The sequence below is a fragment of the Lipophrys pholis genome, assembly GCF_963383615.2.
Source record: "Lipophrys pholis genome assembly, chromosome: 8".
Classification (NCBI taxonomy): domain Eukaryota; kingdom Metazoa; phylum Chordata; class Actinopteri; order Blenniiformes; family Blenniidae; genus Lipophrys; species Lipophrys pholis.
This window is the reverse complement of record NC_137630.1, coordinates 14856768-14878809: the sequence shown is the minus strand read 5'-3', so window position 1 is coordinate 14878809 and position 22042 is coordinate 14856768. Positions and strand designations below refer to the sequence as shown.

General features: G+C 44.0%; 2 protein-coding genes across 2 annotated transcripts in view; both read left to right on the top strand.

Moving 5' to 3' along the window:
• LOC308112719 (forkhead box protein J3-like) overlaps nt 1–2073 on the top strand; it is a 66201-nt gene extending 64128 nt beyond the window's left edge. Inside the window, exon 14 of the mRNA XM_080468450.1 lies at nt 300–2073. Within this exon, the coding sequence (XP_080324576.1) occupies nt 300–424 (125 nt within the window). The 3' untranslated portion in view covers nt 425–2073. The remainder of the gene's footprint in view (nt 1–299) is intronic.
• A 2027-nt stretch (nt 2074–4100) lies between these two features.
• pdpn (podoplanin) lies at nt 4101–14926 on the top strand. Its single transcript, XM_080469906.1, has 4 exons — nt 4101–4822; nt 11248–11640; nt 11874–11982; nt 13254–14926. Exons 1-4 carry the CDS (start codon nt 4756–4758, stop codon nt 13258–13260), a joined length of 576 nt encoding a protein of 191 aa, XP_080326032.1. The 5' UTR covers nt 4101–4755; the 3' UTR covers nt 13261–14926.
• Nucleotides 14927–22042: the final 7116 nt, after the last annotated feature.

Below are 22042 nucleotides of genomic sequence, written 5' to 3'. Positions count from 1 at the left end.
TTATGGTAAAGATGTGACTGTTACAGCCTTAGGTTGCATTATTGGTGCAATGATAATGTCACAATAAGAGTCATGACTCGTAGTATTGAGTCTATTTTTACGTGTATTACAATTCAAGACACGCTCGTTGTTTGAATTTTGACTTGTGATCGACATTGACAAAATCACCAACCAGAAAATATTTTACTCAGCCTGAGTTTCCTGTTGTATTTGAAAAGGCTGCGGAAACATTCACTCAGCACCAGCAACAGATGATTGCAGCTAAAGCATAGAGTGTCTGTCCTTTTCTTCACGTTCAGGTCATCACAGCCAGCTGAGCCAGCAGCAGCAGCAACACGCACTGCCACCGGGTCACTTTCAGGTGAGACGCATGCTCGCGGCAGACGACATCCAAGATGACTTTGACTGGGACTCCATAGTCTGAACTGAGCCGTCGGCCAAGCAGACGATGAAGGGTAGGGCTGGAACCGCGATGGAGACACAGAAACAATGTGGGAGGACGGTGACCCGAGGTCGGGGACGACCTGCTCCTCTCACCTGTGTTGAGCAGACAGACGACAATCCGACACGACACAAACGCAGAGTCATTTTTTTCCTCCAATCATGCAGGCCGTTTTTGTTCTCCCGATCCCAGTGGTTGAGTCTAAAGACAATCATTGAAATGAGTTGGACGAAGCCAAGATGTGAACACATGCTTTGCAGAGCAAAAGGACGTCCGAGGTTTTCTGAATTTTCTCATGTCGTATCCTCCTCGACTCACTGCCAACAGGGTTACAAGTCGCCAAAGTGTTGTCAAATTGTCTGTGAATTGCTTCCTTTCTTTTTATAAACCTGTTTGCCGTCACATCTTGTGTCCCCAAGTTTTAACACTTGTGACTAAAATAGGGAAAACAAAAAAACAAAAAAAAAACAAAAAAAAACAAACGCATTTTCAACCTTGATGCAGTAAATCATGTTTTCTCTCACACACCACCACAACTATGTTCTTATTTATTATCATTTGCTGCTTCAAACATTTCCGTTCTCACTCTTTCTGTGAGTCTCACCAGTATAAAGCGCCATTACCGTTTGGTGAAAGGAAGAGTTGGTGCATCAACACGAGTGAAGCACAGCACCATCTGCTGCTTGAAACGGGCAATATTTCTGCTCCTGTCACTTCACAAACATCTATGCATCAAAGTCTGCTCCGTCCCAAGTTCGTTTCTTTCACTCTGAAAACCAAGGCTGATCTTTTTTTAGTCCATTGCACCATTTCTCAGGGTGTAATATCCACATTGCATCCGTACATTTCTGCCATAGACATCTCTATATGTGAGAATAACTGTGTGTTGTATGGTGCTGTCAGTATTCAAAATCCCGTGGGCTAAATGGCAAGCGTCCCCTGTAACTGTAGTCGAAAGGTTTCAAATCTTCATCTGTCAGCTGTATAAGCTAAGCTAATACAAAATACTGTGGAATAAGCTTTCAGTAGCTCATAGAGCAGCCACTAATTAAAGTGAAAACAAGATGCTGGCTAGACTCAGACGCTCTTTTCTGCGATATACAATACTGTTTCTCCAAGTCCTGTAATTTGGGGAAAAGTGCATATTATTTACAGCCAGGCAGAAAAGGTTGCTCGTCCATTTTCACGACGCCTCTTCTTCAAGAGGTGGAGCAGTTTTTGCACAGCGCCAAGCTCGATAGCATAGAGTGAATAGGAAGAATGAAAGAAAACGTGACTTTTTTTTTTTTTTTTTTCTTCTTCAATTATGTATTCCTATAAAACAACACAAAAAAAAAACCCCCACAAGAATGGAAAGGTGAACAGAGACTAAAACAAAATGCTCAAACGTTTGTTTTTTCACTGTGATGTTATTTTTGTCTATGTGTACAAGTGTGTATAGTCCTCTCTGACTTTCTTTAACATACAGCTTCATACAGCTTGAAAAAATAGCATAAGAATCTAGTGAATTTCTTTGTATTACTACTTGAAGGTCTCATATTTCCCATGTTGAAATGTTGGACCTTGAAGTGCTATTTGGTTCGAAAAGGTCTCAGTAATTGTTCAGGTGGTCAAAACAAGGTCTCATTGTAGAAAAAAGAAAGAAAAAAAAAAGAAAAATACTCTTTAATATTACCATTAAATGCTGTATAACAGTGACCAGCATATATATCTTCTATGTTTTGTGTGTTGTTGTCCTTGTAAATAACGGTATGTTACTCCTCTGTTTGCCCATGAAAAACACGGACTGATACAAAAAAAAAAAAAAAAGAATCTGCAAATGGAGACTGTATTTTGTTATTTGTCCTTCAGGAGACACATAATGTACATACCTTCAGTATATTGTAAATAAGTGATTTAAAAAAAGAGAGGAAGAGAGAGAGAGAGAGAGAGAGAGAGCTAGAGAGAGAGAGAGAGAGAGAGGAAAAACTGGCCTTGGCATTTTGTGTGTCATAGATAATCTGTGTATGACAGTTCAGCAGTTACAATCTGTTTCAGTGTTTATTAAAATGTCATTGACCATTTTTACTGCGCTAACCCTGCATCTGCTGTCGTTATTTCTTCCGCGTTTTGCATGTTTGAGTTATTAGTCCTTTTAAAAAAGCCTTTAAATCATGGATGTCGAATATGAAGCCGCTAAACAGAGGGGCCGATCTGGCCCTCGACATGACTTTGTGAAAAGTTCTAAACATATCACTAAAAACATTAACCCCCTATTGGACAGAGGACATTTATAAACTCCCGCATTTCTGCTTGTTTTATTTTTAAAAAATTGCACTGATTATGAGTTATTAACAGTCATAGAATACACAGAAAAAGAGATTGAACGCTGATGGGCAGACTGGAATTCTGGTAATGGTCAGACTTCTCGTATGTGAGAGAGTTCTGGAATGTTTCAGGGTTCTAGAACATTTCAGAATTTGTGAATTGTAGACTCTTGAGTGTTCTGGAAATCCAAATCTTTAAATGACGTCCCTCATTTGTTTTCACTTGTTGGTCACAATGTTTTTGAATACAGTAGTGACTGTATCCGTAATGCTTTATTACCAGCAGAGTAGCGTTAGCTTTCAGAGCTCGGGTTAGTCGGAAGAGAAACGCCACATTAGATATTTCAGATCAGCTCTCTCATCTAATTTGTCAAATAAAACACCAAAAAGTTTGGTAATAAGTTTGGAACGAGGAGCAAAAAGACAAAACAGGAGCTCCATATTAGAAACATGAATTTTGGATATTTCACTGGACTTTTCAGAAATAAAAAAGCAGAATGTTTAAATTGCACTTATGTCCCTTTCAAAACTGATTTCTACAGCTTAATGAAGTGATGCTTAATTAAATGGAGACAATTCAACTATGTACTCATACTTCATAGTTGTCAGAATAAGTTATCATGCTCTCATTTTTTCTAGTCTGACCAACGTGGACTCAAATTGGGCTGGATGTTGCCACTGAATATTTTATTTTTGTTTGTAAAAAAAAAATAAAAAAAAAATAAGAAAGAAAGAAATTACTACAAAGTATGAAACAGTCCTGTTTTGGTTGTTAAAATAACTTTTTGTACCTTGGGATTCTACTGTCTTCTCCCTTCTTGGCTTGCTGTCCAACAGGTGTCAGCCTAGTGCCAAGCAAGCGTTTGTTTGTCCTCTATCATATATAAACCGGACAGACCACCCATGCTTGGCGGTGTGAAAGTCACACAGTGTTCTAACTGTATTTACTGCTCCTTTTCATTGGCAAATTGTTTTTAAAATGCAGCTCTCTCCCGCTACCATACGTCACCCATAAATATTCCTAAAAAAAAACATTCACTGGTGTCTTAGAGCAAAGGTGCAGATTCATTGCAGATCTGGTTTTATTCAGTATTTGCCGTTTTCGTCAGTGAAGAACTGTTAGGGATTTTGACAGCCTACATGCAGTGAGGCTCTGTTTTACTGCAGACACTCACTTGGCTCTAAACTCTGTGATTAAAGTTTATTTGAGACAGCTCAAAGTTCTGTTTACATCTGCCTCCATTCATTCAGGAAGCATTTAAAAACCTTGTTACTTCAGCTTTTTAATTGCATAAACCAGCTTGAGGTTCCAGTCGCGTCTTGATAAATAAGCCAACTGTCTGTTTATCTGTATTTCCAAGTGTGCGTTTGCATGTGAGAGAGCGTGTGTGTGCGCTGCTGATATTGCAGGCTGTGTGCAGACAGGAGGGCTGTCCTGGCAGCGCACCAAGAGGAGAGCGCGTCTTACGCGGGGCCGGACCACAAGAGCTGAAACCACCTTACCCCCTTATCCAGACGCCCTCCTCCCAAACCCAACCTGCCCCTTGCTCCTCAGCCCGCCCAGCCCACCACCACCGGCAGTACCAGCACCCCTCCTCCACTCTCAGTCACTCACACGCACCCTCTTTTCTCTCTCCTGCTGTGTGCCATTCCCTCTCTCTCCTTGCACTTCCTCAAAGTGGCCAGAGCTCCACTCTTTTTCTCCTTGTCCTCTCTCCACATCCCTCTGCCACTCTTTGATTTTTCCTCCCCCTCTCAAGAGTGACCAGGCCGACCCTCGGCCCGTCCATCTTCACCTCCGCACCTTAAAACGGGATCTCAGGCTGCTGCTCTCCATAACTTCCTCCAAACGACTTTATTTTCATTCTTGACCTTTTTTGGTCCCTCTGGAGAGGCCGGTTCAGTTGTGTGTCTGGCGTGTGCGAGGTCTCTGGTGTCGTGCTCTTTGCCCTGAGGGAGCCCCTAAAAGGTTTCGGCTGGTGAGAAGATCGCACAAGAGTTTTCAACATGATGAAGGTTCAGCTGCTGCTCCTGTTGGCCCTGGTTGGCCCTTTCTGCGCCTTCACACGTGCAAGTAAGTCAACTCTCCACTATCACTGTCCTACTGTGAGCACACTGTGTCCCCTCACTCCCTCTGCCTCCATGTGCCCACGCCACACCAGTCTTTGTCTGTTTTAAACCCCGTTTATTAAATGATATCACTCTGGATTTTGGATTCAAACAGGAAGAAAGTGGTGTTCAAACTGTTTAATTTTTTATTAAAAAAAAAAAATTAAAACAATCATTTTTATGTTTAACTGACTTCAATATTTCTGACAATTCAAAATAAAATAAAATAAAAAAAAGCATTTGATTGAAACAGGCTTTATTTGAAAACTCATCAGAAAATCACGAAAGTGAAAAACAAATTTTTGGGTAACTGCGTTGATTCAACAAATAGGGAGCGACTCAAATCGAGACCCTGTGCTTATTTTACCAGATTACCTCATTCCAGCCTGTTTGGTTTCGGTCTCATTTTTGCACCGTTACCCACTTCTGAGCTCTGAGGGAAAGGAAAAGTTTGATTTGCAGACAAGAGGGAAAAATATGATGTAATAGCAGCAGCTCTGCTGCCTCGTGTCTGTAAATTCTTGGCACTGCCAAAGAGAAGAAAGGAATATCCTTTGGAAACCTCCCAAAGCAGTGCTCATTCGCTGGGAGGGAGAGAGGGTGGGGGGGAGAAGATTGTAAACTGTAACGTACACCGTACACATTTATTTGAAAGCCTACCCGCTGCTTCCTCTCATTTTACTCCTGATTCTCTCATTTCTCTCTGGCTGCAACGACTTTCCTCCCACTTTTTCCTGGGACTCTCTTCTTCACATGGCAGCTCCCATTCCCGTCTTTCTTCCCCACTTTATGTGTTTTTCCCATTCTTTCGTTGCCTCCGCTTCCTTCCTTTGCCTTGACCAGCACTGTTTGCCCAGGGGAATAAGCAGGCACCAAGAGGGGGGTGTGGCCGAGGCCTGAGGGAACTATCGGGCAGGGCCGGTTTTGCGTGTGTGTATTAATAGATAGAAGCTCTATATTTAAGAGGGTCATATGGATGAGAGAGGAGATGTGATGAGCTTTAAGAGCTGCTCCACCCTCCCGTGCCCATATGTTGTTAGTCCCGGCAGGCGCGCCACCTCTTGGCATTTACCCATCTTTGGTGGGGTATCAAGCTTTACCACTTTAACCCTCAACCGCCCCACACACTCCCCACCCCACCCGGTCTGTTAACGGCCCTCCACCTTTCTCCAACTCTCTGCCCCCTTCCCCTGTTCCAGCTTGATGAGTCCAGCCCTGGGGGACAGAGTTAGTGTGGACACCAAGGGGGGGCAACAGAGAGGGGACGGGTCTATTTTTAAACAACAACCTTTACTAGCAGACACTGCTTGCTCATTTCCACGGAGATTATAATCCTTAAAGTTTTGGGAATAATTCTAAACGCTGTCATCTCGGTTTCACAAAGAAGGAAACGTAAGAAAAACCGTATTTCTCTGCTATGCCTCATGCATGAGGAATGGGTTCCTTTATCACCATCTTACTCAGCTATGAAACCCCATGAATCCTGTAAAACCTTCCATCTCCTCCCGCTCTCTCCTGTCGCCCCCACCCCCAGCCACCCACCCTCAGTCTCCTTCCTAATGAGTTTTGTCTGACTCGCCAGGCCAATAACATCCCCGTCACATCTGGCCGCTGAAGGGAGAGGTCAGAGCCCTTTGTCCATGCCAGCTCTTAGAAATGACTCAAATGTTGCGCTCATACTCCAAATATGAGACACAGGCCAGTAAAAAGAGACCTTGAGCAAGGAGCGCTTCTCACGTCAACCGAGTCTTATTTTGGGGGGAAAAACACACACACACACACAAAAACGCTCAGTCATACTTTTAAAAATTTCCGCAAGCGGACAGAAACATCTGTTTATGGAAAGGAGGCTGAGCCCACACCCTGACAAAAGGAGACTGAGGCAGCTCCCGTCATATGAGAGTGGCAGCTCCTGAAGCATGTAAAGCCATGTGTAGCTCAGACCTTCCTACCAAAAGTTTTTTTTTCTCCTTGTGCCTCTTCTCTGACACAAATGCCTCATATCAGTAGCACCTACGTGGGCTGACGTAAGACATGGTTCAAGAAGGGAAGGAAAACTGTAGAGGCGCTGACAGAGGATACAAAACTGGGTGCTTAATGATGTGGGAGTGAGATTTGAAGGTTAGAGAAACACATTAAGAGGCCAGTTTGGTGAAATCTTGAGGCTTACAGATATTGATCTTGTCTGTGGTTGTTAGATGAGCTGAAAAAAAAAAAATAAAGAATGTTTGAAGAGCATAACCTGTTTATGTAGGCATTTCTACAGTAGTTGCATTTCCTGTTCATCTCTGCTCTGAATCATCGCAACCTAGAAATGTAATCAAACCTTTAAGGCCGGAGATTAAAGGCCCACTTGATCCGGTGCCAGCTTCTGCCCCTGGTGATGGAGTCCAGATGGGACCTGCTGCATGTCCTCACATCTAAGTTTGAGGAGGAGGAGGAACACAGCAGCTCCCATCTGAGGGCAGTCGCTCTTTGTGTTGCATCTGCGATAAGACAGGCTGAGAATATTCCACTCTGGCCCGTCTCCTGCTTGAAATCCCCTGCGTGCATTACATGGCACACCCCGGTATCATTAGCGATGACTCCTCACTGGTTTAGCGGGGGAGTGTGCACCGTGCAGCATCTCATATTGGTACTGCGAGATGGGCTGGGTGCCTATATCTTCTCTCACTTTCCTCCCTCAGCGCCACAAAAACATTCCTGGACGCCAAAGGTGGACACACTCGCACTCCCTCACATCGTCTACACAGACGCACTCCCTCCCACACAGGACTGCGAATTAGTAACACACACACACACACACACACACACACACACACACACACACACACACACACACACACACACACAGTCACAGTCACACAGTCACACATACACACACCGAAGCAGGGGGCCTCAGTGGCAGCTGATTGTGCTTGTAATGGATGGAAGCTGCTACTCCCTCCTTTCCTGTCTCACACTGTATATTGTGTCCCTCTCTCACTCTTTCTCTCAGTTTGGAGGTTTTATTTATGAGAGACAAGAGTGAAGCCCCACACGGGTGCCTCTACCTCTTTCTCACAGCGTTTTGCTGTGTTGCTCTCCCACTTCCCCTCAGCCCTTTGCCCGCCTACTTGCCTTTTACACTGTGATATTCACCGTTCCTATCCGTTCTGGTGTATCACTCCAGCCTTTGTGGTGAGGAGTTATTATAGTCCATTAATATTTAAATACATCAGGGACATATTTCTGTTTGTCCAACTTGTCCATCGACGTGTTTTCTGTAACCTGATAAATTTAACCGCTTTCTGTGGAGCTTATTTGAAAAAGCTTGTCGGAGTCCAGCGATGACCCACAGGTTCACATGCACACGCACACACATGCACTATGAACTCGGCGGCAGTTGCCGACCCCCATCAAGTGACAGGATGATTTCTGGCAGTTAGATGATGTTTCAAGCTTGCTGGACATGGAAATGTATGCGAGGGGAGCTAGTGTGTGGTCAAACTTGTGGGTAAAGTGACCTGACTGCGCAACTGAAATTCAATGAGACAGATATGTAAAGGCCTTCGCTGAAGATGGTTGGACTGGAGCAGCGTGCTTTGGATGAGAGTGTCTTTTTTCTGGATTTTTCCAAACGTGTCCAGTCATCATATCGATACATGAGAAGCATCAATGTAAAGTTATGCAACCGTGCAAAGGTCTCTTATACTTCTTGACCCAGGCTGTGTGTCGGTAGAAATCCTTACCAGCTTCAGGGGTAATGTTCAGTGTCTGACCCTCTCCTCGGAGGCCCTTCCGAGGATTAACACGGTCACTTTACATACCCGCCACGACAACACAGTCGCACATCTTGCCGCGAACCAAACGCCATACATTTGGAGGGAGGCAAACCACGGTGAAATCAAGTAGCAGAAACGATGCCGCTTCCTGACTTCTCGGCTTTGAAACAAACCATTCCCTCCGAGCTCTCCTCCGCCCTCTTGCTTTCTCTCGCCCTTTCTCTCCAGGGATTCGGTCTGCTCAAGGGTTTCGGCGCTAACAAACTTCTCCTCAGGGAGTGGCAGGGTCAGGCCGAGGAAGATAGGCAAGAGGTAGATTAAAAGGAATGGAGAGAAATGTACCGAGGCCGCTGAGCTACCAATGCAGCTGTATTAACCCTGGAGGGGTTAGCACAGTGGGGAGGAAATACTACTCAGAGCTAATTGTGGGAACTGTACACATAATGAAACAATTGTTGGTGGAGGTTGAGGGGGTGATTACACATAGTGTGCAGCTATACTCTGTGAAGCACAGACCGTTTTATTATTGCTCACAGACGTCCCAAACAAACAGTCGCCATCTGAAAACCCCCTTCAATAGTCTGCCACAGTGGGAACAAATGTTTTGTTATATTTACCCCGCCTGTTGCTAATGAACACGCGGGTCTGCACCAGTTGGGAGACAAGTCCAGCCATTCAGAGTTATTTTTACCCCTGTAAAGTATTCTCTATTATTTCAAGTATTTAGAAGAACTGGACAAAAAGGGGATGGAGAGAACATGATGTCACATGCTAAGTTTAGATAACGCACACACTCAGGCACACAGTTTCTTTTCTGCTCTCTTCAGAAGGAGCGTTTTTGAGGGAGAAGCAGATTTAAAAGGGCTTTTTACTTTTCCAAAGAAAAGAAGCCCTTTCAGGCCAACAGCTTGTTGGTGGAAAGTTAACTCCAGACTGTAATTTTGATGCCACACTGAAATCTACCTCCTTAATTTTGCAGCAGTGCTGTCCAGGCTAAGCTTTCAGTTGTGGCTTAGAATGATGAACGGGGAGGAGATGAAGCAAAAGTTATTAGAGGGAAATGAACTCGGACCAGTTCATCGTCCAGGCCTCGATGAAAGACAAAGGGATAAAAGCATGTCTTTTGAGTCCTTTGCAAGCAAAATTTGATTGATACCAAAACCTTTGAAGAAATCGTGCTTTCAGTACATCTGACTTTTCCTCGTGTCGTCTGTCTAGCATTTCATTAAATCCCAGAGAGCAGATAGACTTAATTCTTCTGGGATTGTCCAAAAAGGCCTCAGATCGTCCAGTCGTTAATTCTCACACTTTTTAGCCCTTGCTCCTGCTGCCCCACCTTCCTCCGACTGCACGCATTAACCGGCGCAGGGTTAACAAGCCTTCTCGCGCTCTCCTCACACATTGGCTGCCGCAGCAGTGGCAGCTCACTCCACAGGAAATGAGGCATAGGATGTGGCATGCCAGTGCGCTAACACGCAGCCTTAAAGACAGGATGGAGGAGAAGGCGGGGTGGTGGAGGAATAGAAGGAGGATGTACGTGTCGTGAGGTCACTGGGTGTGGTGTACGTGCGTCGTAACCATATGCCGATGTTGGGAGAATCGCTCAAGGCGGAGCATGAGGAAGAGGAAAGGTCTGCATGGATGCATCATGATGTCAGAGAAACCCAAACATTTACTTTGAACTTATTTGTGGATGTGTCTGCCTCTCCAAGAGGCAGGACAATGGATAGGCATGCTGCTATCAGCTGCTATAGTCATTGATTCTACTTTTATAGTTGGAGTCTTTCAGCTGCTCCCTTCTGGGGGTTGCCTCAGCAGGTCATGTGATACGCATGTTTGATTTGGCACAAGTCATTTTGCACCGGATGTTCTTCCTGATGCTGCCTCGCCATTCGTCTTTGCTCTGGGACCGGCACCAGAAGTACTCAAAAATCCCCCTCCAACAGCCGGCTACATACTAAAGAGATTTTCTTTCAGGATTTTAAATCAATTTAAGAATCTAGATACATCTAAATTGACATTAAATGAAAGTAGATACATTTTGCAAAATGTACATCACAGCTTTGATTTAATATATCTAGTACATAGTTTATCTTATTAATAGTGAATTGACAACAGTATCAAAAGTCTCCACAATAGCTTTCTCTGCCCCTTTAGATCAATGGATCCTCATATAAAACAGAGTATGTAAGCATGAACTTGTAGCATCTGTAAAGAGCAGCACTGCACGGACCACTGAGGAGCCTGGAGCTACAACCTCAAGATATGACCCAAACTAATCATGACTAGGAATTTACCACCTTTAACAAAAGTGAAACTAGTCATTTAAAATGAAATGGAAGAAAAGTAACATTTTAAATGACAGAGTTGTGACTTGCATATTTTTTTATTTCATTTTAAATTTAAGTTCAATACTCCTGGGAACACTCGAAAGCTTTTCGGACACCAGCTGTCGGTTGATAAAAAGCTCTTGAACAAACTCTCTGAGCAAATTTCTCTGTTCCTGCACAACATGTACAGAATCAGCTGGTTGGGGATCAGAGCATCTAGTTTGGGCGAGAGGGAAATAAAGATAAAAACTGAGCCACGAAGAAATTTGTAATCTTTCCACTGATCACTCTTTCAGGCCCGACAGCGATCCCCGAGGAACTGGACATTGTGACCACTGTGGCAGTAACAGAAGGAGCGGTAACGGTAGCTCTCGAGGTTACAGAGGTTCCAAAAGAGGAGGTCATCACCCTGGTCACCGGGCCCCCTGCCACCGAACCAGCGGCGGCACCCGAAGTAGCCGCAACAGAGGCTTTCACCGATTCTCCGGCGCCCGTTGAAACGGTCACAGAAGAGGCTGTAGTGGAGACTGAAACGGCTGTCCTTGCTACAACTGGAGTACCTGCGCCCCTCATCACCGAAGCTCCCGCTGTGGAGAGTGAAGCCCCCACTGAGGCGGCCGAGGTCCCAGCCGAGCCGACGGCAGCTGCTGAAGTAAAGGAAGAGGTGCTCGTGGAGGATGGCACAGAAGGTGAGAAATTGGAAGGATAGAGGCTGGGATGGTGTGAGGAAGGTCACTTTAGTGGGCGGTAAGAGATGTGTTGCTGCTCCGCTGCTCTCCTGATATGAATATCTCCGCTGGATTGATGGTTCATTTCAATCAAACAGAGGAAATGACTCACGACAACAAGGCGTTCAGAAACGGTGACATCAAAAGCAAGCTGCTCACAGAGTCTAAACAGTGTATTTCCTCTTGTTCCACAGAGGGCCTGAGCTCTGGTCAGGTGGTCGGCATTGTGATCGGCGCCTTGCTGGCGGTGATCATCGTGATCGCTGTGGTAATCGCTGTGGTGAGGAGGATGGGCAAATACTCGTAAGTATCCGACTGCACTGGGGCACCTGTATACGCACACCGAGAGATTGAATGCATGTTACGCCCTGATTCATTGCTTGTTGCTTCCTCTAAATGTGGAGTGAAAATAATTGAGCGTTGTGTCACCGCTGACGCATCCGAAGATGAAAAAGAAACAGGCAGTGATGCAATGATGTTCCTGTGAGATAAGATGGCGTCAAATGGCCAACTCAAGCTGCGGAGCGCTCCAACCATAATTAGTCTCCAGGTGGCGTATTTATTTTGACCTCAAATGTTTCCTCTTACACGACTTCTCTTCCAAGTTACAGTATTCCCACGGACCGTCCCCTCCCCAATGCGATGTGAATAATTAATGACAACAGTAATGATGATGCATGTTTTTTGTGCCACAGGTCTGCCAAGAACAAAAAACCTGCCAAAAAAGACAGCATTTTGGTTTCTGTAAATGTCTCTATTTGATTCTTTCAGCTAACCTCTCAAATTGTATTAATTTATTTAATTTTTTTTAATGTTACAGATGTCCCCCCCCCTCCCCCCCCCCCCCCCCCCCCCCCCCCCCACCCACCCACCAAAAAAAAGAAAAATACTGACCAAGTCTGACGGTCGTTGCTGTTGCTCCTGTTGCTGACACACAGTCCTTTCTTTACTTTTTTGGGGGGAAAGAAATCAGGCATTTACGGGAATAAGTGGCCCTCTTAGGCCTTAAAATTAGGCTGTTTATTGACTCAGAGATTATCTACATGACCACCGGTGATCAGGTGGACCGCTGATTATTTCATTCGCAGCTCAATTTCATTCCCACAAACAAAGGACTTGTGTTTGTAAGAAGTGTGGCGGCAATCCAGAGTTCACAAATAATCTCCCAATAACTAATCATCAGATTTCCTGGGTTTATTGACGTAATAAATGTTTTTCACAGTATATAGACTTGCTAATTCAAACTACAGTCAAAAAGAAGACAAATGTGCCCTAAAAGTTCATCTTTTCCTCTCCTAAATATGACTATGTCAACTTTATTTCTTCCTTTTCATAACATGTCCTGAAACTTTACCTCAATATACAAACTCGCCTCTTTCTTTCTTTCTTCTACACGCTTGTTTCTCTATCTTTCTGTCTTCATGGCCCAGCGATATCATGAATAACACATAACAAGTACACCAATTAATTATCTTTGAGATTAAATGAACCTTAAAGACTACCATGATTAACATTATCTCAGTGATATAAATCGTTGTTCCGTCTCTGACTTGATTTTCCTCTTTCTCCCTTAGCCCCTGAGGAAAAAGGCAGCCAAGCAGCCGGAGCGCCCAAAGTTCTGGAAATTCTGAACTACTGAACTGTGACGTCAATACTGATCATTAAAACAAGCACGACACCAGAACTAAACTCGTCTAACCAGGACTCTGGACTGTAGCCAAAAAAAAAGAGAAAAAAAGAAAGAAACAAAAACAAAAAGCAAAACAAAGATGGGGAGGGAGGTTTGTGTGTGTTAATGTATATACTGCATGTATGCGAGGCGAGAGTGGGGTACATGAGCTGACATCCTCACCTCCCCTGCTACCGCCCTGATCCCCGGGAGCCGCTGACACAAAGGGCTCCGTCTACCCCTGCTCCCTCGGAGAGAACAAAACAAGGTGACGGCAGGATGTCACAACGATTTTCAGGGCTTTTCAAGTGCATTTTGTAAAGAAAAAAGAGCGGAGAAGGGAGATTATCTGGCATCGGGGAGGGACCATCCCCTCCATTAAAGTGATGTAGTGCCTGACTTAGATTGAGGTTAGAGAACAGAGCAGAACATGGAAATAGGAAAATACTGACAAAACAGAAAAGAAAGTGTCTCAAACACACAAGGAGGCTGGGATCTGTAAAGAAAGCAGGAAGTACTGTTAGAAATTCCACAGGATGTATATACAATGCAAGGGGACTACATAGTATACAGCTAATGACTTTCTCATATGTTGCAGTTGCATAGGCTAGCATTTGATATTATGGAATACGCAGTATGTACAGGCAGCCTTAGGCTATTTTTGTGGCTAGAAACACCCCCCCCCCCGAGCACCAGTCAAAGCACGTTCTCATGCAGCCAGGATCTCCGGCATGTCGCCCAACTGTATGAAGCACCGTGTGCAGAGGTTGTTCTGACATAACACTCATAAGCTCTGAGGGCGAGCAACAAAAAAAAAAAGAAAAAGAAAAAGGCACCCTCATTTGCAAGAGTAACGTGACATTCTGCCCACTTTAACACTGACGTATAAAAACCTAATACATATCTGTGAAATTTAGCAGAAGGGTTTGTGCCACTGTCTCTGGTCTTCTCTAGCTCGCTCGGAGGATTGTAACTTTTGAAGTGCATTATTAAATGTGAATTGACTTGTACTTTTTGACTGCCACCCATTCCAAAAAGAAGATTGACTCGGGACGACTTCTGGCTTGTTCTTTTAAAAGGATTACACTCTCGCCAGTGGGTTGTTAGACATAGTGATCGCATTGTCTCGACGGTGCATTCGCAACACTTCTGTTAATAGTTAGATTACCAGAACAGCCACGCAGTCTTTATATGGCGCTAACCCCGGATCGCATGCACATGAGGACATTTAATAGTTGCACTTAGTTTTAGTGCACAGTGTTAGGCAGTTATGCCCCTTTTTGTTATTTTCGCAATTGTAAGTGTGCTAAATGGGTGTACAAATAATGAAGTCTCAGCTTACCCCTGCTTGCTTTGCAGACTTGTTTAATATGTGCACTGAATGAGTGGTGTAATGTTTAATGAATAGGATTTAGACACTGCAAATCTTTGCAACGATACTTGTCGGTTTCCTCCCTTCTGCTTTGCCACACATTATCACTTCTAAGTCTTTAATTTGTGCCATCTGATTCATTCAAACCTTTTATTTAATTGCAGTGTTTTTGTTCATACTGTTTCAATAAAAAACTGAAAACACTCTGTAAGACTTTTGACTAAATTTTCCTTTTCATTTTGGGGGAAAAAAACCCCAACATTTATTAGTTAATCTATTTACTTGGTCGCGTCGCTAAAACTGGTTCGTGTGCAAGCCTCACTATCTTATCCTAAATCAGGTCGAATGACTTTTTACCCGCTTGGAATTTAAACCTTCACACATTATTAAAGAATATTCATTACAAAGCACATTTAGTCACAAAATTGTGACATGACATCAATCTATATATGTTATTTTTTTGTTTTTTTTTAATGCATTCGATATGGAAACGTGCAATTTCAAAGAATATTTAACTGTACGATCTGCACTTTATGAGGAGGATGAAATGCACATAGCAAGATTAACAACTTTCCACAGGGGCAGCATCCAGCTGCCCGCTCTGATTGGCCGGTTCAAGAAAGGCTTGAAATTTTCAAAAAGACAACCCCCTTTTTTTTCAGCACGCACACAAACAGGACCAAATATGGAGGACCATATGGCCCTCAAGTCGTTGGGTCGGTTGAGCCCGCTGACAGTTAGGTGTGTTTTTTGTGTCATGTTGTGGAGTTTTTCATACTCCGCTGTTAAGCTGAGGCAAGGCTCCAACAGTAGGCTGCGAGTCGCACAGAGATGCTCTGTCTGGCTCCCTCTCCTCCGTGTGGTTTTAGGCAGCGACCCAACACCCACCACCCCTGCCTCTGCCCCAACGGCCAGCTTCATAACTCTCTTTAGCTCGCTCTCTCTCGCTTCAGACTTCTGGGAACAATGGAGTCTTTTGAGGGAAGCAAATGGAGAGGCTATGGGCCGTGGCTGCTCCACCAAGGGGGGAATTCTGTACACTGCTGCAGGGTGGGGTCATTTCCTGGGTGGGCCCGGGATCGATCATGTGCTTTCACACACACACACACACACACACACACACACACACACACACACACACACACACACACACACACACACACACACGCACACGCACACACACACTGAGTAATATTCCAGCAGTGACATGAATCATAACTCTGTGAAGATGAACACGTGTTAAAACTATTATAACTGTCATGGGGCAGTAAAATGTCTCGGCAAAAGCGTCCATTAAGATACACGATAAAAGTGCGGGTCTCAGTCCCATTCATGACCCATGCTTTCAACAGTAGACACATAGGTCACATTTCATCCTTCAAAATCTGTCTTAAAATCTTCAAAAGTCTTCAGAATTTCCGCGACCAACCTATATGAGTGTCAGTTATGTTGTTGAAAGACAGTACACAAAGTTTTCCTGCACTCAGCAGTGAGACTGGACACCGTTTGAGAGGAAGGAAGAAACCGCTCCGCCTGAGCAGACAGATGGATACAGTAATATTTTTCCTCTAACATAAACCAGACTGGTGTATGGGGGTTTAACAGAAGAGTGTCTGTACAGTGGTGACCAGAAATACTGTCCCGCACAGTCTGTGAGCGATGTTTTGCACACCGTGGACAGACTAAATTGGTCATCTTTTCATTTGTGGCAAAGCTGTTGGTGCTCACTCAGCAGAACAAAAAAACAAAAAAAAAACAACTAATCCCAAACAGTGTAAAGAAAGAACAGATTGTACAACAATGAAGAGGTGACCATTTCTAAATGCATGATTATGAATAAACAACCAGGCATCAGGCTAATTCTCTTTAATACGACATCTTGGCTTGGAGCCAGGAGCTCTCAAACTCTAAACTTGGAGATGCATTGAACTCTGAAAAGACACAAGGACAAATGACAGTCATGTTTTGAATAAAGACTTTATTTTATGACAGGTGGCCTCATGCATCCTTTTGAGGAGAAAGTGCAACGCTCAGTCTACTGTAAATGTTAATTTACCAGCTCACTCTTTGCACGTGGTCATCTGCAGCGGCAGATGGTTATGGGCTGAGGCTGGTGTCAAATTACGAGCACACTCGGATGCATCCGTGAGAAACAAAGCACACTATCCTCTGCGCTGTTGTAACAAAGCTCTTCTGGAAGTGGGTTTAGACTGAAGTGGGCTCGGGGGTTGAAAAAGTAGGGCTCGTGCTGGACCGATGAACTGATGAGAAGCAGAAAAGATGGAACTGCATGGAACAAATCAGCATTGTCTTCAGCTTTTAGTGTTTATATATACCCCAGAGAGGAAGTTTTGTTCTACTCACGCTGGGTTTATGGAGAGTAGTAATCACAGGGGGTCTCACATGCTTTTCTGCATATTCATGACACATGCAGTGTGACTGGTCTGTGGTTCATATCAAACATGCCTAATGTGTAAAATGACGAGTTGAATCATGAGTTTAAGGGACTTTCTCTGAAGAGGAGGTGCAAGGCATTAGTCTTCCATAAATGGGGAGAAAAGAATAATACAAATTTCCACTTGGTCATCTGCAGCAGCAGATGGTAAGACAGTGATGCTGGGGTCAAATTACAAGCAGACAATGATTAATGCAAAGTACAGTAGAAACAACAGCTCTCCAGGATTTGTGCCAATCAGAGAGAAATAGGGGTTTTTTTTCTGTTGAGGATAAATCTGACGGGTGGCAGAAAGGGCTTGTTTAAGAGAAATACCCATTTTCAATGTTTTCCTTTTTGTTATTGTTTTCAAGCAGAAAAAGAAAAGCTTCCACAGTCAAGCTGCACAATATAACAAAAACCTATAAAATAAACCATGATACGAACATAATGAGTAATTGTTTCAGTCCAAAGAAAAAGATACTCCACCCAGAAAAAAAAAAAGAAAAGCTTGAGAAACCAAATTCCAGGCCACTTTAATTGTTGCTTGTTTGTTTTTCCAACCATCAACACAGTTTTGGAAGGTTTTTTTTTATTTTTATTTTTTTAAGTGCGCAAACTTTAAATCCCTGGAAAAATGTTAATTGCATCTTTTATTTTTTTTTTTCAACTGAGAAAAACAATGCTTTGGGTTAGTTTGGTGGCTGTTTCTGTTATAATGTGGCCCCCATGGAATAGTTTTGCCATCAAAAATGATATTTAATTAACTGTATGAGTTTCCTTTCTGGGCTAAAAATATATCATCAACACTATCATACATAAATCAAAAATGCACTTTGATTACACATAGGTGAAGCTGTGACCAAGCACTTAACAAATTAGATCAAACGAAGGTTTATGACCGCCTTTTATCGTCTAAATTTCATCACACAGTGCCGACAATTTAGTTGGAATGTGATCAACGTGATCTTCCTTCTTCCATCGCTCGTGAAACAACGACATCAAAAACTTTCCCACAGTCTCACATTTGGCTGCCGTAAAGCATCACAACGTAATCCATCTCGATTTGCTCAGCTTCTGTAAAACAAGATCACCAACAATTTAGCAGATGCCCCCAAAATCTTCCATCTGTTTTCAGACTCACTTATCTTAATTAGGATTTCCACTCACACTTGTGGAGAGGCTTCTGCGTTGGATTGACACATTCACACCTATCAGCAGTTTCCAGTCCATCGGACAGCCGAGAGGGACGTTTTCAACAGGGGGGTATGTGGGTGGGGGTTTTTTTTCCCAGCATGTCCTACTTTTTTTTTTGTCATTTTAAAGAGGAATCATGTTGGAAAAGAAAAAGAAGGTGTAGTTTTGACTGTGTAACTGAAGATAGTGGAAGTGTAATGAAGAAAAATCCTGTTTGCCGACTCAGCACAAGTGCAACAGGGGCTTTATATAAAGAAGTCACTTTTCACAATTAAAGCCTCTCGCCTTGGTTTCAAACAGTCCATTCTAGTTTTTGATTCTCACAATCATATTTAATGTGAAGGCCAGCTTTCGGCCAAACATTTTTATGATCATAAAACTTGAAGTTTCTTACAAAAAAAAGATACCGTCTATTTGTCCTGTAAAATGCAGATTTGCTGTGATATAGTCAACATGTCTAAAAACAGTTCCAACATGACGATTCAAACTGCACCGGCGTTCCAAACTGACCTAAAAGTCTAAATATTGTTGTCGTGGCGATTGGAGACATGCAGGAGTTCACGTCTGTGCTGCTAATTTACAGTCTCACCCTGCAGAATTGATCTCACGGAGCCGACATGAATACCATCCCACTGTGACCGGAGCTGTGCAGCAGTGACGGTCCACCTGCGTGCGACGAATGCCACATGTCAGGCCTGTGAGGCGCAGAGGTTTGTGATGTCACGGGCGAAAATGTCAGCCCATGTGCCCTTTGAGTGCCACGGACAGCTGGACCCCGGCGTGGGTGGGTGGGTGGGAGAGGCAGAGGAGGGGTGAGAGGAAGGGTGTGGGTTGGGGGGGGGGGGGGGGGGGGGTGCTTCATGTTGGGTGACAGGGATCGGTGGCATGTTTGTGTGTGGTCAGATACAGTATGGAGGATGCGTTGGGGGGTAAATGAATGTGTTGGTGTGCTGCAGCAGGGAGATAGTGAAAGCGGAGAAGGGTTCTTGGTGTGTGGGTGTGTGTGTGTGCACAAACGTGAGAGGAGACAGGGATCCTGGAGGGCACGTTGTGCACGTTGTGCACGTTGTGCACGTTGTATTTTTGAGCGATCCTTAGCATGTGATTTGCGTGTGCATGTGGACACTCGGCCCATAAATTCGCCGCACAGTGAGCTACAGTTGCATTCACCCATGTTCAGCATGGTGTTTTTTTGCGCTGTACAGCTTGTCCTTGTGTTCCTACATGTCCCCATTTACATATTCGGCCTTGCACATCTGGCGTCCCACAACGAGAAGCAATAGAATTTTATTTCTGCTGAGTGCAGTGACATGTTGTGTCATCACAGGCGAGTCTTTGTCTGCGCCGTGGCACACATTTTCTATAAGAGGCCCTTATTGTTTTACGCCAAAGTCTGGCTGTGTGATCTGCGTGTAACACAGACACGTTGTGGACCACCTCGCCCTCTCTTCCTTCTTTGTCTCTCTTGTCCTATATGTTCATGTGGATGGTGAATGTTTCATTGTGCGCAGAGTCATCGGCACAAAGCGGCGCCCACTGCAACAGGATACGCCATCAAGTATCTGGGACACACTTTGTTTCAGTTGACTTTCTTCATCACTCTGCTTCCTCTTTGCTCTTAATTGGTGGAGGGAAACATATTCAGGTCCTTCATTTAAATACAAATACTTTTTTTTTTTTTTTTTTTGCCTCACGAAATCACTGACATCAAAAAGGTAGTTCAGGTTATAAAGTAACTTCACTAAGTGAAGCACATTGTGGAGCCGCCATCCCGCGAAGCACTTCATCCAATTCGGGGTCACAAGTCAAGACAATTATAAGGACAGAAAATTTACATATTCAATGACTCATCCAACTGTAACGCAGCACAAATGGAAACACTCTTCGACAGTTCTTTTCATTATTCCAAGAACTTTATTCCTTTTGCTCCAAAGAGCTGTTTCTGACACAAATGTAAAAGATCTCTCACAAAGTCGTTTTTTTAATGGAAGCATGACATTTGTTTACATTTGACACTTACAGGAAGTAAGACTGGAAATGTCAGATGTCACAATACAATCACAAAACCATGAACAAATACCAAATGCAACCAGAAAGATACCCACACATCTAGGAACGTGAACTCCACAGCTGACTTTTACTGGAGGGAACAAACATGAAGACAAACTGGAGATTCTAACAGAGCAAATAGAAATTACTCCACGTAAACAACTGTTACATTAAAAACTTGCAAATTCATTTTTCACTGCAAATCGATCGTGACTATGGGCGCACTCCTCGCTGTGTTGGACGATTAAAATTTGAATCGCCATTACCAGTCAAAACATGCACAGAAACACGCGACTTGGCTGACGTAGAGCAGGATTTTATCCAAACTGTGTCACACCCTGCCAAGCGATGCGTTCACATTGGGCAGAAATGAGTAAAACTCATGGCTCAGCCCGCTACAGTTGCCCTATTGTTTCATATTTACCACTCAAAAGAATGAATTGCCAACTTCTGGGATACATGCTTTCAGATTTGCCGAGACTACCAAATCCCTTAAATGTCTTTGACCCTGTGATTGTACATTTATCTTTAACTAAAATGTCTAAAAGTGTCGAGCTCAGGAGGTGAAGCTCTGACACCAGCGTGGTGTACATGCATGCATGAGCTCACCTGCAGAGATGACTGTTCAGTTGTAGACGCTCTCATTGAAATGTCACATGTGTACATAAAGCAGCCACTGGAGTTGCTAGTAGTGAAAATAAAATCACAAAAAGCCCTGAAACAATCTGAAATGAAGGAAAGTACATGTGTCCCTTGTCCCTCAGCTCCACAGGTCGCCGTTAGCCTTTTTACAACCTAATGACTCTCTCTCTCTCTCTCTTTCATTCAGTGCTGAGGAATTTTGTTTTCAAGTTTGCGTAAACATATAGTATCTCATAGTACACGTGTTGAACTTCAACTTGGCAGTGGAGCAACTTGCCAATTTGATCCCCGGCAGATGCTATTTGTCCCCTGATCACCTTTTCAAAAGTCTCAGGAGAGAATGCGTGAACGGGACATGTGGCAAATTCAAGCACGCGTAATCCGACGAGGCAAACAAACACATGAACCTGAATGCTTTCCGAAGAATTCACTATCTGCAAACCTACATTTGCCCCCGTGATGATGTAAAGGGAACAAAACTGCTCCCTAATGATGGTACAAGCTGTACGGGCTTTATCGATTTCTCGCCGTGCTCATTCTTACATCTTTGACTGCTTGGCCATGTGCGGGACGAGTCTTCCAGGCAGCCAGCACCTGCTTTATGGGATGATTTGACGTATGTGTCTGTCCGGCGGACCTGACTTCGAGCTGCTCGTTATAATTCCACGGCTGCAATTGCCATCAGCTGTGAAAGACGTGCTGGAGCCCGGAGCATATCCACGGTGACTCACTATGAGGCGCTATAAATAAACACGATCACAGTCAGCCTGCCACAATATTAGCTCTGCAGCAGCTAAAGCGGGCTGCACCTCAACAGACTGGTCGGGTCTACCGCCCCAAAGTGTATCAGTAACCTCAGTGCAAAGTTTCAGAGGTTGAGCGGGAGGGAGGCCTGCATAGAGGGGAGGTTATTGTCACTGTTATTTATGAGCTTTCATTACAGCTCGCAGAGGCCTGGCATGTAGTCCGATAGTGAAACACCATTCTGCCCACACGGACG

What these genes read in the sequence shown, in the direction of transcription:
- pdpn (XM_080469906.1), top strand. Translation starts at nt 4,756, where the DNA reads ATGATGAAGGTTCAGCTGCTGCTCCTGTTGGCCCTGGTTGGCCCTTTC. An exon ending in CTGCGCCTTCACACGTGCAA is followed by an intron (nt 4,823 to 11,247) that starts GTAAGTCAACTC and finishes TCACTCTTTCAG; the next exon opens with GCCCGACAGCGATCCCCGAG. An exon ending in CGTGGAGGATGGCACAGAAG is followed by an intron (nt 11,641 to 11,873) that starts GTGAGAAATTGG and finishes CTTGTTCCACAG; the next exon opens with AGGGCCTGAGCTCTGGTCAG.